Raw genomic sequence first — 12,933 nt, forward strand, 5'->3', positions numbered from 1 at the left:
ATGGTCTTTAGTAAGTAAATTTTAGTCACAAAAAAGTCCGCAAAACGCCGAAACAACTACTTAAATCTTAAGAAAGTTTATCGTTTTTGTGTCTTTTGTCTCTGGGAAATGTAAATCTGTTTCCACATCTAAGTTTAGCTGCTCGGTTTGGATTTTTTTTAACGTAATTGGTTTAATGAACGTAACGAAACCGACAAAAGAGTTACTAATTAAATTAATTGTTTAGTCAGGACGTCGTCTTTCTTGATTTGAGTAATTTGGTTCTTCGTTTATTGTAAAATTGCTTTAGTCTTGACAAAAGATTTACCTTTTATAAGAGTCTGACTGTGTTTTTATTTTTTTTTAGAGATTTAGAGATTTTGAACATACAGACATTCAGCCAAATATTTATACACAAAAATCGTATGCAATACAAAAACACGTGTACAATACAGTATACAATATAAAATTATATATATATGTATAAATGAATAAAATAAAAATATCTATAAAATTAATTTAGCTTAATCAAGCAATACAAAAAAGGTCTTTATAATATGACAATGTGTGTTCGCTCTTTTGGTTTGACATAAGTTTAAGGGAGTTTATATATAAATTAAAATCTCCAAGGAAAGCATTGAAATTTGGGAGTGATTTTGATAATTTTGCTTTGTGTATATGAAATTTACCAATTGCAATCATAAGATTTACTATGTAACTTAATGGTTTATTGTCAGATTCAAACTGAGTGATAACATCTTTAGCCATAATTGTTATAGAAAAGGTAGTTTTACTATGTATATAATTCTCAAAATCAGTCCAAAACGCATGTGAGATTCAGGCTCAATCTTACAAAAGGTGCAATCAACATCAACATCAACAAATTTGGATATTAACTTGTTACAAGGATAGATATTGTGTAAAATTTTAAAATTATTTTTTCTAATCTTATTAGAGATACAAAATTTAAAGGGACACAACCAAGCTTTACGCCAGTTTATGTTATCTAATTGTGAGTTCCAAAAACATTTTCCTCTTGGTGAAATCTTACCGTAACTATGGAAAACCTTCCTTATATGTTTGTTTGTACACTTTCTGTCTGTTAAATTTAAACCTCTAATCATTAAAAGTGGCATTTGAATTTTAACAATTTGATAGTTTAAGTGCCATTTCATTAATTCAATTATACCTGAGGGTATAGCTTTTAAAACCGATGCAAATTCTTTGTATGTGATCGGAAAAGACCTGGCTTTAATGACGCTTTCATAGCTACAAAGACCGCCCTTTTCATCAAACAATTCTTTTACAAAGATAATATCTTTTTGAATCCAGTTTTCTTTATATAAACTTTTCTTATTAACAGTAATATTACCATTGTTCAAAATAATATTCTTATGTGGTAAAAAATTGTGAACATAGCATAATTTCCATGACAGTAATGCTTGTTGATGAAACATTGAATGCTTTGCTGGTAATTTAGAAACTGTGAAATTACACCCTAACAGAAATTTTTTAAATATATTATGTGGTATAAAATTCCATATTGATTCCAGATGTTCCAAACATTTTTTTAAGCCACTTGATCTTAAAAGTGCAGTTCAAATAGATAAAATTCAGCATCTCTAAATCACCCTCTGCTCTATCCAAGCTAAGTATTTCCTTTTTGAGGTAATGATGTCTATTTTTCCACACAAATCTGTTAAATAAATCGTGAATTTCGTTACACAGCTTATTATTAACATAAAGTGACAAAGAAGGGTAAACAAACCTCGACACACCCTCAGCCTTTGACAATAACACTCTTCCATAAATGGAGAGGTCAGGAGTCTGACTGTTAAAGAACTGTTGAACGTCACGCGTGAAGTAACTCGCAGGTTTCCTGGAGACTCAGTTTTTTGCAGCATGTTGCTATTAGGTTGGATGAACATGTCTGAGGAGTTTTAAATCCTTTGACCAGAGCAAACAGAGCTATTTCTAGTAAAACGGTAAATAATGGTTAAAAAAGGTTGAATTGATGCTGTATCTGAATCCATTTTACAGAACTACAGCAAATATACTTGCTAGCGTTTTGATTTGGATTTCACACACAAATGCAACCCGAAGTGCTTTACAAAGACGTTGTGATGAAAGATGGCAAAAAAATAAACAAATTACAATACAGTTGAACAGAAAAGGGCAAGGCAAGTTTATTTGTATAGCACAATTCAACACAAGGTAATTCAAAGTGCTTTACATCAACATTAAAAGCAGCAAGACACAATTAAAACATGAATAACAAATAAAATGATAAGAAAAGAGGTAAAATAATAAAAAAGCACAAGTTGTTAAAAAGTAAGGGCAGTACAGCGGGTACATCTCATTCTTACAATGGCAAGAATTACATTTCTATACGCACAAAACGTACAAAGACCGGGTCAAATACAGTATTAGAAAGTAATCTGTGCCGATTCGTGCGGTGACTCAAACCAATTTGACAATTTGAGGTAATAGTGGTCCAAGAATCGACCCCTGAGGGACTCCACAGGTCAAGGGATCTCTCTTTTCCTGCTCTACTTGGCTAGACTTCAGCAGGAGGGTCCCCCTTATGATCCAGGTTCTGGTCCAGGTTTCTTCCTTCTTAAAAGGAGTTTTTCTTGTCACTGTTTGGCTTTTCCAGGGCGGCCGCGTGTCCTTAAAAAGTCTTAAATTAAATTTTTGCTAAAATAAGGCCTTTAAATGTCTTAAATGTCTTAAATCTCAATCCAAGGGTCTTCATTTTAGAGGGAATGTATCCAGTCGTTAAAACATTTATTTCATTGTTTATAGAAGAATCTCCTGTGGAGAGTCTAAATCTGTGTTGCCAGGTTGGGCATGTAAAGAAGCAGCGCAAATATATATTTTTCAGCCCAATTGGGCTGAAAAATATATATTTGCGCTGCTTTTCCTGGTTTTTACTAAATATTTAGGAGAAATTATTAATCAAAAAGTTTCCATTATGGCAGAGAAAAGTAGAAACGTACAGAATAAACTCTGATATTTGATTTGCTTAAATCTACTGAATTTAATTGTAGTCTTTGTTTGGAGCCTGAACCTTTTTTGGGCTATTTAGTGGTGTTGTGAAGCTTGAAATGTATTACACATTTAATAGTTAACAGTTTTAACATAGAGAATGTTTGATTCTGGCTGGTTTTTCATTATTTCAGTGGGTTTTACATCGCGTCTGGGCTTGAACCTGTCAGATCTGGCAACCTCGACCTCAGCGCTGGATTTCTTACCTTGGTCAAACCTGTAGACAACCTGTTTTCTCCCAATAGGGGAGTTTTAACCTGCTGTTGTTTATGTAATAATTGCTGGGGGGGGGTCGTGTTCTGGTGTCTGGAAACATCCTGGAGACAAGTTCTGTTGTAATAGACGCTATATATAAATAAAATGACCTGATCCATCCTGGTCTAAAAAGAATGAACTGAGATCCAGCAGCACAAGAACTGATGTTTTACCTGGACTTACCTGATGAACGTCTCTAGGAATGGGTGATATTTTACCGTTCACGATATACCGTCAAAAAAATTCCCCACGGTAAGAATTTGTATCTCACGGTAAAAACGAGAAATTCCCGTTGATGATGTTTTTGTGTAAAACTGATTTATGGTTCTGTGTTAAATCCATGCACAACGTACGTGAAGGAAGGAAGGAAGGAAGGAAGGAAGGAAGGAAGGAAGGAAGGAAGGAAGGAAGGAAGGAAGGAAGGAAGGAAGGAAGGAAGGAAGGAAGGAAGGAAGGAAGGAAGGAAGGAAGGAAGGAAGGAAGGAAGGAAGGAAGGAAGGAAGGAAATGAGCCAGAAAGAAAGAAAGAAAGAAAGAAAGAAAGAAAGAAAGAAAGAAAGAAAGAAAGAAAGAAAGAAAGAAAGAAAGAAAGAAAGAAAGAAGGATAAATTCCCATTGATGACGTGTTTGTGTAACAAACATGGAGGATCTGAGTCATTCCAGTTTTACAGGTGTACTAATTTAATTGGTTTTTATTAATTCAATTTAATTGGTGTAGTTTAATATAATTTAGTATATTTTAGAGCAATGATTTGGGAGCTCCAAAGACTGAATGTGGTGATAGATTTATAGTTACAAAGGTGGAGTTGAATTGGTATTTTTTTTATCGTCATTTTTATTGTTATCGGGATAAATGCCAGAAATTATCGTGATACATTTTTTAGTCCATACCGCCCATCCCTAGTCGTCTCTGTGCTTTGATTTTCTCCGAAGCCAGACTGAAATCTGTCTAACAGACGTTGAAGTTGATCATCTTTACCAGAGCAGCTTTCTCTGTTCCAGTAAAGAGCAGATTGGAGCTGAGCTGTGATTGTTGTGTGTTTCCAGTCACAGAGGAGCTGGTGCGCCGGCGAGCCGAGCACAACGAGGGCCAGATCCTCTCTCTGGAGGAGGTTTCTCTGCACCAGCAGGACATCCAGAGGATCCAGCACCTGGACAGATGGTGCCGCGAGCTGAAGATCCTTTACCTGCAGAACAACCTCATCCCCCGGATCGGTGAGGAGGACCGGGGCAGCAAAGACAGACCGGACTCACAGGAGACTAGACTTGGAGACTAGACCGCCTAAACCCAGACCAGGACAAGACCAGAGAGTATCAAGACCAAGACCAGTTCAGCTCAAGACCAAGACAGAGACAAGACCAAGACCAAGACCAAGACCAGAGAGTATCAAGACCAAGACCAGAGAGTATCAAGACCAAGACAGACCAAGACAGACCAAGACAGACCAAGACCAGAGAGTATCAAGACCAAGACCAAGACAAGTCCAAGACCAAAAATAGTTCAGCTCAAGACAAAGACCAAGACCAAGACAAGTCCAAGACCAAGACCAGAGTATTGTTGTGGAATTTATCAAACCAGTTCAGAAGTCCGCTTTGTGGTTTTTTATGAGGTTTTATTGAGCCGGCGGTGAGCACGTCTACACAGACCAGAGGTCTGGTAGAAATGCTGACCTCGAGTGATGTTGTAATCAGATTCTTATACAACAAGATGCAGGAATACACGAATCAGGCGAGAGACAAAAAGTAATTTACAGTCGGATGTGAATCGGGCCAAATGTCATTATCAGACATTTGGCATGACTGTCACAGACCTCCAAATCACCCCATAGGGTGCTTTCGTGATTCAAGTCTGTTTGAACCAACTTCCGAGGTGTCGGGATCTGCACGGGGGGTAGGAAGCTGAAGCTACCCCAAAGGTGTTGGGTCCTAGTTCAAAGCCCTGCAGGAGGTAGGACTGGGCAACCTGCCCCTGCAGGGGGCCAAGCTGCTTCATCAGTATCAAGACCAAGAACAAGACCAGAGAGTATCAAGACCAAGACAGACCAAGACAAGACCAAGACCAAGACAGACCGAGGCAAGATCAAGACCAAGACCAAAACTAGTTCAACTCAAGACCAAGACAGACCAAGACTAGACCAGAGAGTATCAAGACTAAGACAGAGACCAAGACCAAGACCAAGACCAGAAAGTATCAAGACTAAGACCAGATGGTATCAAGAAAAAGACAGAGACAAGACCAAGACTAGTTCAGCTCAAGACCAAGACCAAGACCAAGACAGAACGAGACAAGATCAAGACCAAGACCAGATGGTATCAAGAAAAAGACCAAGAGACAAGACCAAGTCTAGTTCAGATCAAGACTAGACCAAAAACAAACCCAGTAATGTCTGATCCTGCGTGATTGTAGAACATCAGCTCCATCCTGGTTCAGCTAGTTTCCATATGAGCTTGTATTCACCTGCAGCTCAATAACACAGAGAAGTGGATGATGATGTTGAACTCACTATAAATGTTTCCATCCATCAGCTGAGATCAAATATGTGTGGAGACTGCACTACCGCTATTTCTACACTATTGGAGGATTGACTCCAGAGCTTTTAAGGATTGACACGACTACTAACTAGTCCCAAAGTCCTCTAGCAGAATAACCAGCTCCAACACCCCCCTCCACCTCAGAAAAGGAATGAATAGTAAATGTTACTGATTTAAATTGGACTGAATTTGGAGATGAAACCTGAATTTTAAATATTAAACATTGAAATTACATTATTTGCCATTATAGTAATCAGATTACACCGTATATCAGCATCACTGAAATGGACCTGATGCTGAATCAATCACAACAATATGCAAATATTATTCATATATTTATTCAAATAAAGCTGTTAAAAGCACAAAACTGTAATTAAATACAGACACAGGCAGATGCAACGAAACATTAAATCACATAAAAAGTACAAATAGTTTACAAAACTGTACATTAACAAGAGGAAGAACTGCTGATCACCAGATTCTTTCACCTTGGTGTTTAACGGACTCTCAGTTATCCGAGTCCGAGACCTGGAGAGACCCAGAGGTGGACAGAAACTCCACAGGTTCCTCTGACGCGTTTGTGTTTTTGTTCTCGCCTGCAGAGAATCTGGGCCGCCTGAAGAAGCTGGAGTATCTGAATCTGGCAGTCAACAACATCGAGATGATCGAAAACCTGGAAGGTCAGAGTCCCAAACGCTCCGTCTTTGCTTCAAGGATGCTGTTCTGTCCCGACACTCTCGTCACGTTTGGTTCAAACCTCGAGGCCTAGAGACTCGGCCGGAGTTACAGCCCTGAAATCTAATAACTGCTGAAAAATGTTCTCAAAATGTCTCTTTTGACCTTTTCTTTTACTTTCTCCGTTGCCACGGAAACGGGCTGCTTCCTGCCTCCAGGCTGCGAGAGCCTCCAGAAGCTGGACCTGACGATGAACTTCGTAGGAGCCCTGAGCGGCGTGGCGTCGCTGCGGCACAACCAGCACCTGAGGGAGCTGTTCCTGGTGGGGAACCCCTGCTCCCGCTTCCAGGGATACCGCCAGTTCGTGGTGGCGGCGCTGCCGCAGCTCCGGGTGGGTGCAGCTCCGGGTGGGTGCAGCTCCGGGTGGGTGCAGCTCCAGGTGGGTGCAGCTGCAGGTGGGTGCAGCTCCAGGTGGGTGCAGCTGCAGGTGGGTGCAGCTCCGTGTGGGTGCAGCTGCAGGTGGGTGCAGCTCCAGGTGGGTGCAGCTGCAGGTGGGTGCAGCTCCGGGTAGGGTTTGCCGACTCCCTGAAAAACAAAATAGGGACACCTCAACCCGATTGTCTTCATACGGAAGAGTATTAGGGCCATGCAGGAGAAAAAATATTTTACAGGAGGAAGATTTTTTTTTATTGTGCACTTTGAGAAAAAAGTCAAAATGTCGAAATTAATGTTGAAATACAATTTCAAGAACAAAGTCGAAATGTAGACTTTTTTTTGACAATTTCAACTTTTTTCCTCAACATTTCGACTTTTTTCTCGAGATTGTACTTCAACATTAATCTTGACATTTCGACTTTTTTCTCAACATTTCGACTTTTTTCTCCAATTCTACTTTAACATTAATCTCAACATTTCGACTTTTTTTTTTTTCGACATTTCGACTTTTTTCTCAACATTTCGACTTTTTTCTCCAATTCTACTTCAACATTAATTTCGACATTTCGACTTTTTTTTTCCGACAATTTCAACTTTTTTCCTCAACATTTCGACTTTTTTCTCGAGATTGTACTTCAACATTAATCTCGACATTTCAACTTTTTTCTTGAAATTTCAACCTCTTCCGTACTACGGAAGAGTATTAGGGCCAGGCAGGGAAAAATAAAAATAATATTTTAGAGGAGGAAGATTTTTTTTTCATTATGCACTTTGAGAAAAAAGTTGAAATGTTGAGAAAAAAGTCGAAATATTGAGAAAAAAGTAAAAAATTATGTGAATAAAGTTGAAATGCTTTGACTTTATTCACGGAAATTTGACTTTTTTAATTTTGAAATTTTATTTCAACATTAATCTCGACATTTCAACTTTTTTCTCAACATTTTGACTTTTTTCTCAAAGTGCACAATATAAAGTGCACAAAAGTTTTCTCCTGCATGGCCCTAATACTCTTCCGTATTTTTCAGCTCAATACGGGACGCGTACTTTAGTTTATAAATACAGGATGATTCCGTTTTTCAAGAGACAGTTGGCAACCCTAGATTCAGGTGGCCCCCGGCTCCAGATGGGGCTCCAGGTGGCTCCGGGCTCCGGCTAAAGCTCTGCTCTCCTCAGTGGCTGGACGGGACGGAGGTGACCCGCTCGGAGAAGATCCGGGCTCAGCAGGGCCTGGCAGAGGTGAGGAGGCGAGTCAGGGAGCAGGAGAGGGAGTACCTGAGGACGAGAGCCGAGGAGAGGAAGGAGGCAGGAGACGAGGAGAGGAAGGAGGCAGGAGACGAGGAGATGAAGGAGGCAGGAGACGAGGAGGGGAGGAAGGAGGCAGGAGATGAGGAGGAGAGGACGCCGGGCCTCGACGGCTGCAGGTACACGGACATCATGAGTCTAAACAGGACGATATTTCCTGTTTATCTGAATTATCTGAATTAACGAGAATTATCTCAGAATCCCGAGAAAAAGTTTTAATTAAAAAAAAAAAACTGCTCTGTTTTTCTGAACTAACGAGATAATTATCTCAAAAATCGAGAAAAATTTGAATAAAAAATAAATAAATCAGCTCTGTTTTTCTGAATTAACGTGTTAATTATCTCAGAATTCTAAGAAAAGTTTTAATGAAAAAAAAATCTGCTCTGTTTTTCTGAATTAACGTGTTAATTATCTCAGAATTCTAAGAAAAGTTTTAATGAAAAAAAAATCTGCTCTGTTTTTCTGAATTAACGTGTTAATTATCTCAGAATTCTAAGAAAAGTTTTAATGAAAAAAAAATCTGCTCTGTTTTTCTGAATTAACCTCACAATTTGCAAGAAGCTGTCATTCAATTGAGAGCTGGATTTCATGGCAAACATGTTGCGTCTGTCCAGTTTAATCCAGTTTTATTTTGCTTTTGCGTTGAAACATTGGGAGATACTCTTGTCTTTAAGTTATATAGATGGTATTGGTATTAGTTTGTCGACTTTGCGCAGGCACCTCAGGACTTTGCAGTTGTTCAGACGGAAAGCGTTTTTTTTTCTTCATTAAAACCTTTCTCAGAATTCTGAGATAATTATCTCGTTAATTCAGAAAAACAGAGCAGATTTTTTTTGTGAATGCAATACGCTTCCGTATAATTATAATCAATAATAATCTAATAATAATAATATAGTTTTGCTCATAATAATGCACACATTTAAAAAAGAAATCTGTACATAACTCTAATTATCAAAGACATAGACAAAGACATATTTGGATCTTTGAATACTTTGCAATCATGAAAAAGATGTTTTTTATAAACCTTAGAGTAAGATTCATGCAGTTAAAACAAATGTGGATCTACTATTAGACGTCAAGGTTTGTTTGTCACCACCGACGACATCTGAAGAGTTGGAACAAAATATGTGTTTGCAGCAAAATGGCAATAAATGAATTAAAAAGTAAAATAAAGTAATTTAACTTTGTATGTTGATATAAAATACATAAAAGGACTCAGTGTTCAGTAGTTACAAGTCTGCACAAGTCCGCTACCGTCATTAATAGATCTATGATTCATTTAAGGGCTTGCTAAGAGAAAAGCTTCTTTGTTCTTAAAGGAATAAGGTATTAATATTATTAATAATAATAAAACAGTTTTGGTGTTTAGTTCCTGCAAAAACAACCCTGCTAGAAATAAGCCTCATATTCCTAAATCTAGTCATATTTGTCTTATTATGAGCAAAAGTACCTCTGCCAATGGAAACTGGCAATATAATCATAAAAAAATGGCAAAAATGTAAGACAGCCCAGCTGATTCAGCTGATTCATCTGATAATCAATATAATCATAACAATCAGCGGATTCATCTGATAATCAATATAATCATAACAATCAGCTGATTCATAATCAATATAATCATAACAATCAGCTGATTCATAATCAATATAATCATAACAATCAGCTGATTCATAATCAATATAATCATAACAATCAGCTGTTTCATAATCAATATAATCATAACAATCAGCTGATTCATCTGATAATCAATATAATCATAACAATCAGCTGATTCATAATCAATATAATCATAACAATCAGCTGATTCATAATCAATATAATCATAACAATCAGCTGATTCATAATCAATATAATCATAACAGTCAGCTGATTCATCTGATAATCAATATAATCATAACAATCAGCTGATTCATAATCAATATAATCATAACAATCAGCTGATTCATCTGATAATCAATATAATCATAACAATCAGCTGATTCATCTGATAATCAATATAATCATAACAATCAGCTGATTCATAATCAATATAATCATAACAATCAGCTGATTCATAATCAATATAATCATAACAATCAGCTGATTCATCTGATAATCAATATAATCATAACAATCAGCGGATTCATCTGATAATCAATATAATCATAACAGTCAGCTGATTCATCTGATAATCAATATAATCATAACAGTCAGCTGATTCATCTGATAATCAATATAATCATAACAATCAGCTGATTCATCTCATAATCAATATAATCATAACAATCAGCTGATTCATAATCAATATAATCATAACAATCAGCTGATTCATAATCAATATAATCATAACAATCAGCTGATTCATCTAATAATCAATATAATCATAAAAGTCAGCTGATTCATAATCATAACAATCAGCTGATTTATAATCAATATAATCATAACAATCAGCTGATTTATAATCAATATAATCATAACAGTCAGCTGATTCGTCTAATAATCAATATAATCATAACAATCAGCTGATTGATCTGATAATCAATATAATCATAACAATCAGGTTAGTCATAACCAATATAATCATAACAATCAGCTGATTTATAATCAATATAATCATAACAATCAGCTGATTTATAATCAATATAATCATAACAATCAGCTGATTTTTATTCAATATAATCATAACAATCAGCTGATTTATAATCAATATAATCATAAAAATCAGCTGATTTATAATCAATATAATCATAAAAATCAGCTGATTTATAATCAATATAATCATAAAAATCAGCTGATTTATAATCAATATAATCATAAAAATCAGCTGATTTATATTCAATATAATCACAACAATCAGTCTTATTTTTTCTTGAAACAAGGCTTCTTAACTTTCTAAGAAATTCGTTTTGGCAGTGTTTTATTTTGAAACCTGTGTATTTGTTTCAGTTCTGTCTTGACTTCCCTTGTTCCCATCGGTCCTGATTGTCTGCACCAGTGTCTCGTCAAGCCTTCTGTTTTATATCTGCTCTCGTCTTCCCCTTCCTCCCTGCTGGTCCGTACTGTTTCTACCTCCATGTTTCAGGTCTGGTTCCGGTAGTTTTGGTCGTGTTTACTCTCTGGTTAGTTTTGCATCCTGCTCAGGAGCGCTTTTGGTTTTGTTAAAGTTAATAAATCACGGTCTCCTGTATCTTGGTCCTGTCCCCCACATCCCTGACACTGAGCAAATGTTATTACAGTCACAGACGCATCTGTTGCTTTATGGGATTTCATCTGACGTGGTTCCCCCTGGTTACACTTTTACAGGACTGTCTCAGAAAATTAGAATATTGTGATAGTTATTTATTTTCTGTAATGAAATTTAAAAAACAAACAAAAATGTCATACATTCTTATGGTTTACAGTTTAAGATTAAGATTCCCAGAATATTCTAATTTTTGGAGATAGGATATTTGAGTTTTCTTAAACTGTAAGCCATGATCAGCAATATTAAAATAATAAAAGGCTTGCAATATTTCAGTTGATTTGTAATGAATCCAGAATGTATGACATTTTAGTTTTTGTAATTGCATTACAGAAAATCACAATATTCTAATTTTCTGAGACAGTCCTGTATATCTAGTCCAGTCCAAAATGTTGAAAGAGCCATATTGGACCAAAAACACAAAAAACAAATATGTCTGGAGCCGCAAAAAATGAAAAGTCTTGTATCAGCCTTAAAATGAAGGCAAATGGTGAAAGGCGAAATGTTGAGAAAAAAGTTGAAATGTTGAGGAAATAGTCAAAATTTTGAGAAAAAAGTCGAAATGTCGAGAAAAAAGTCGAAATGACGAGAAAAAAGCCGAAATGTCGAGAAAAAAGTCAAAATTTCGAGAAAAAAGTCGAAATGTCAAGATTAATGTTAAAGTACAATCTTGAGAAAAAAGTGGAAATGTTCAGAAAAAAGTGGAAATGACGAGAAAAAAGTCGAAATGTCGAGATTTAAAAAGGAAAGGAAAAAGGAAGAATAAAAGAGAAAAAAGGAAAAAAAGAAAAAGAAAAAAAGAGAAAATAAAGAGAAAAAAAAGAAGAAAAAAAGGAAAAAAAAGGTAAAACATTTTTGAAAACCTCCAGGAGCCACTAGGGCGGCGCTAAAGAGCCGCATGCGGCTCTGGAGCCGCGGGTTGCCGACCCCTGATCTAGTCAGTTGAGGAGAAACCTGATCAAAAAGATAAAAGAAAAGTCCAGAACAGGAGCTCGGCTTCTTTTCTGGAGCAAACACGAACAGAGTCATCAAACCAGACTTAAACTGGAAGATTAAAACGCAGTAATCACCATGATCCCAGTCTGAACTCATGCAATCTCCCTCTGCAGTTCAGATGTGGAGGAGAACAAGGAGAACAAGGAGGACCGGGACCTGGATGAAGAGCAGCGGGAGAAGGAGTTCTGGAACACCCCGTGTTCTTACACCCCCGAGTCTCGTCTGGAGGTTCACCGCCACCTGGAGGAGAAGAGGAGGGCCAGGGACAGGTAGGTGCTCTCACCTGCTCTCACCTGTCTCCCCCCAACACAAGGAAAGGTTTAACAGAGCACAGTGGCGGCTGGCCAGTAGGGGGCGCCGCCCCCAACAAAACAAGAGAAGAATAAAAGAAAAAGAAAAAACGTGCTGTAAGATGCATATAATTATTAAAAGAGGATGTTATTTCAGTCTGTGGGTGACTGTCAATAGTAATTAAATGTTGTTTAAATATTT

The 12,933-nt window shown here is 37.0% G+C and overlaps 1 protein-coding gene across 1 annotated transcript in view; it reads left to right on the top strand.

Annotated features, from left to right (window-relative positions):
* The window catches only part of dnaaf11 (dynein axonemal assembly factor 11), a 48,870-nt gene continuing 35,937 nt past the window's right edge, over positions 1 to 12,933 (top strand). Inside the window, exons 1-6 of the mRNA XM_061731399.1 lie at positions 1 to 10; positions 4,284 to 4,496; positions 6,416 to 6,493; positions 6,707 to 6,879; positions 8,097 to 8,249; positions 12,568 to 12,710. Coding sequence (XP_061587383.1) covers positions 1 to 10; positions 4,284 to 4,496; positions 6,416 to 6,493; positions 6,707 to 6,879; positions 8,097 to 8,249; positions 12,568 to 12,710 — 770 coding nt within the window. The remainder of the gene's footprint in view (positions 11 to 4,283; positions 4,497 to 6,415; positions 6,494 to 6,706; positions 6,880 to 8,096; positions 8,250 to 12,567; positions 12,711 to 12,933) is intronic.

The sequence above is a fragment of the Cololabis saira genome, chromosome 10 (assembly GCF_033807715.1).
Source record: "Cololabis saira isolate AMF1-May2022 chromosome 10, fColSai1.1, whole genome shotgun sequence".
NCBI classification, from domain to species: Eukaryota; Metazoa; Chordata; class Actinopteri; order Beloniformes; family Belonidae; genus Cololabis; species Cololabis saira.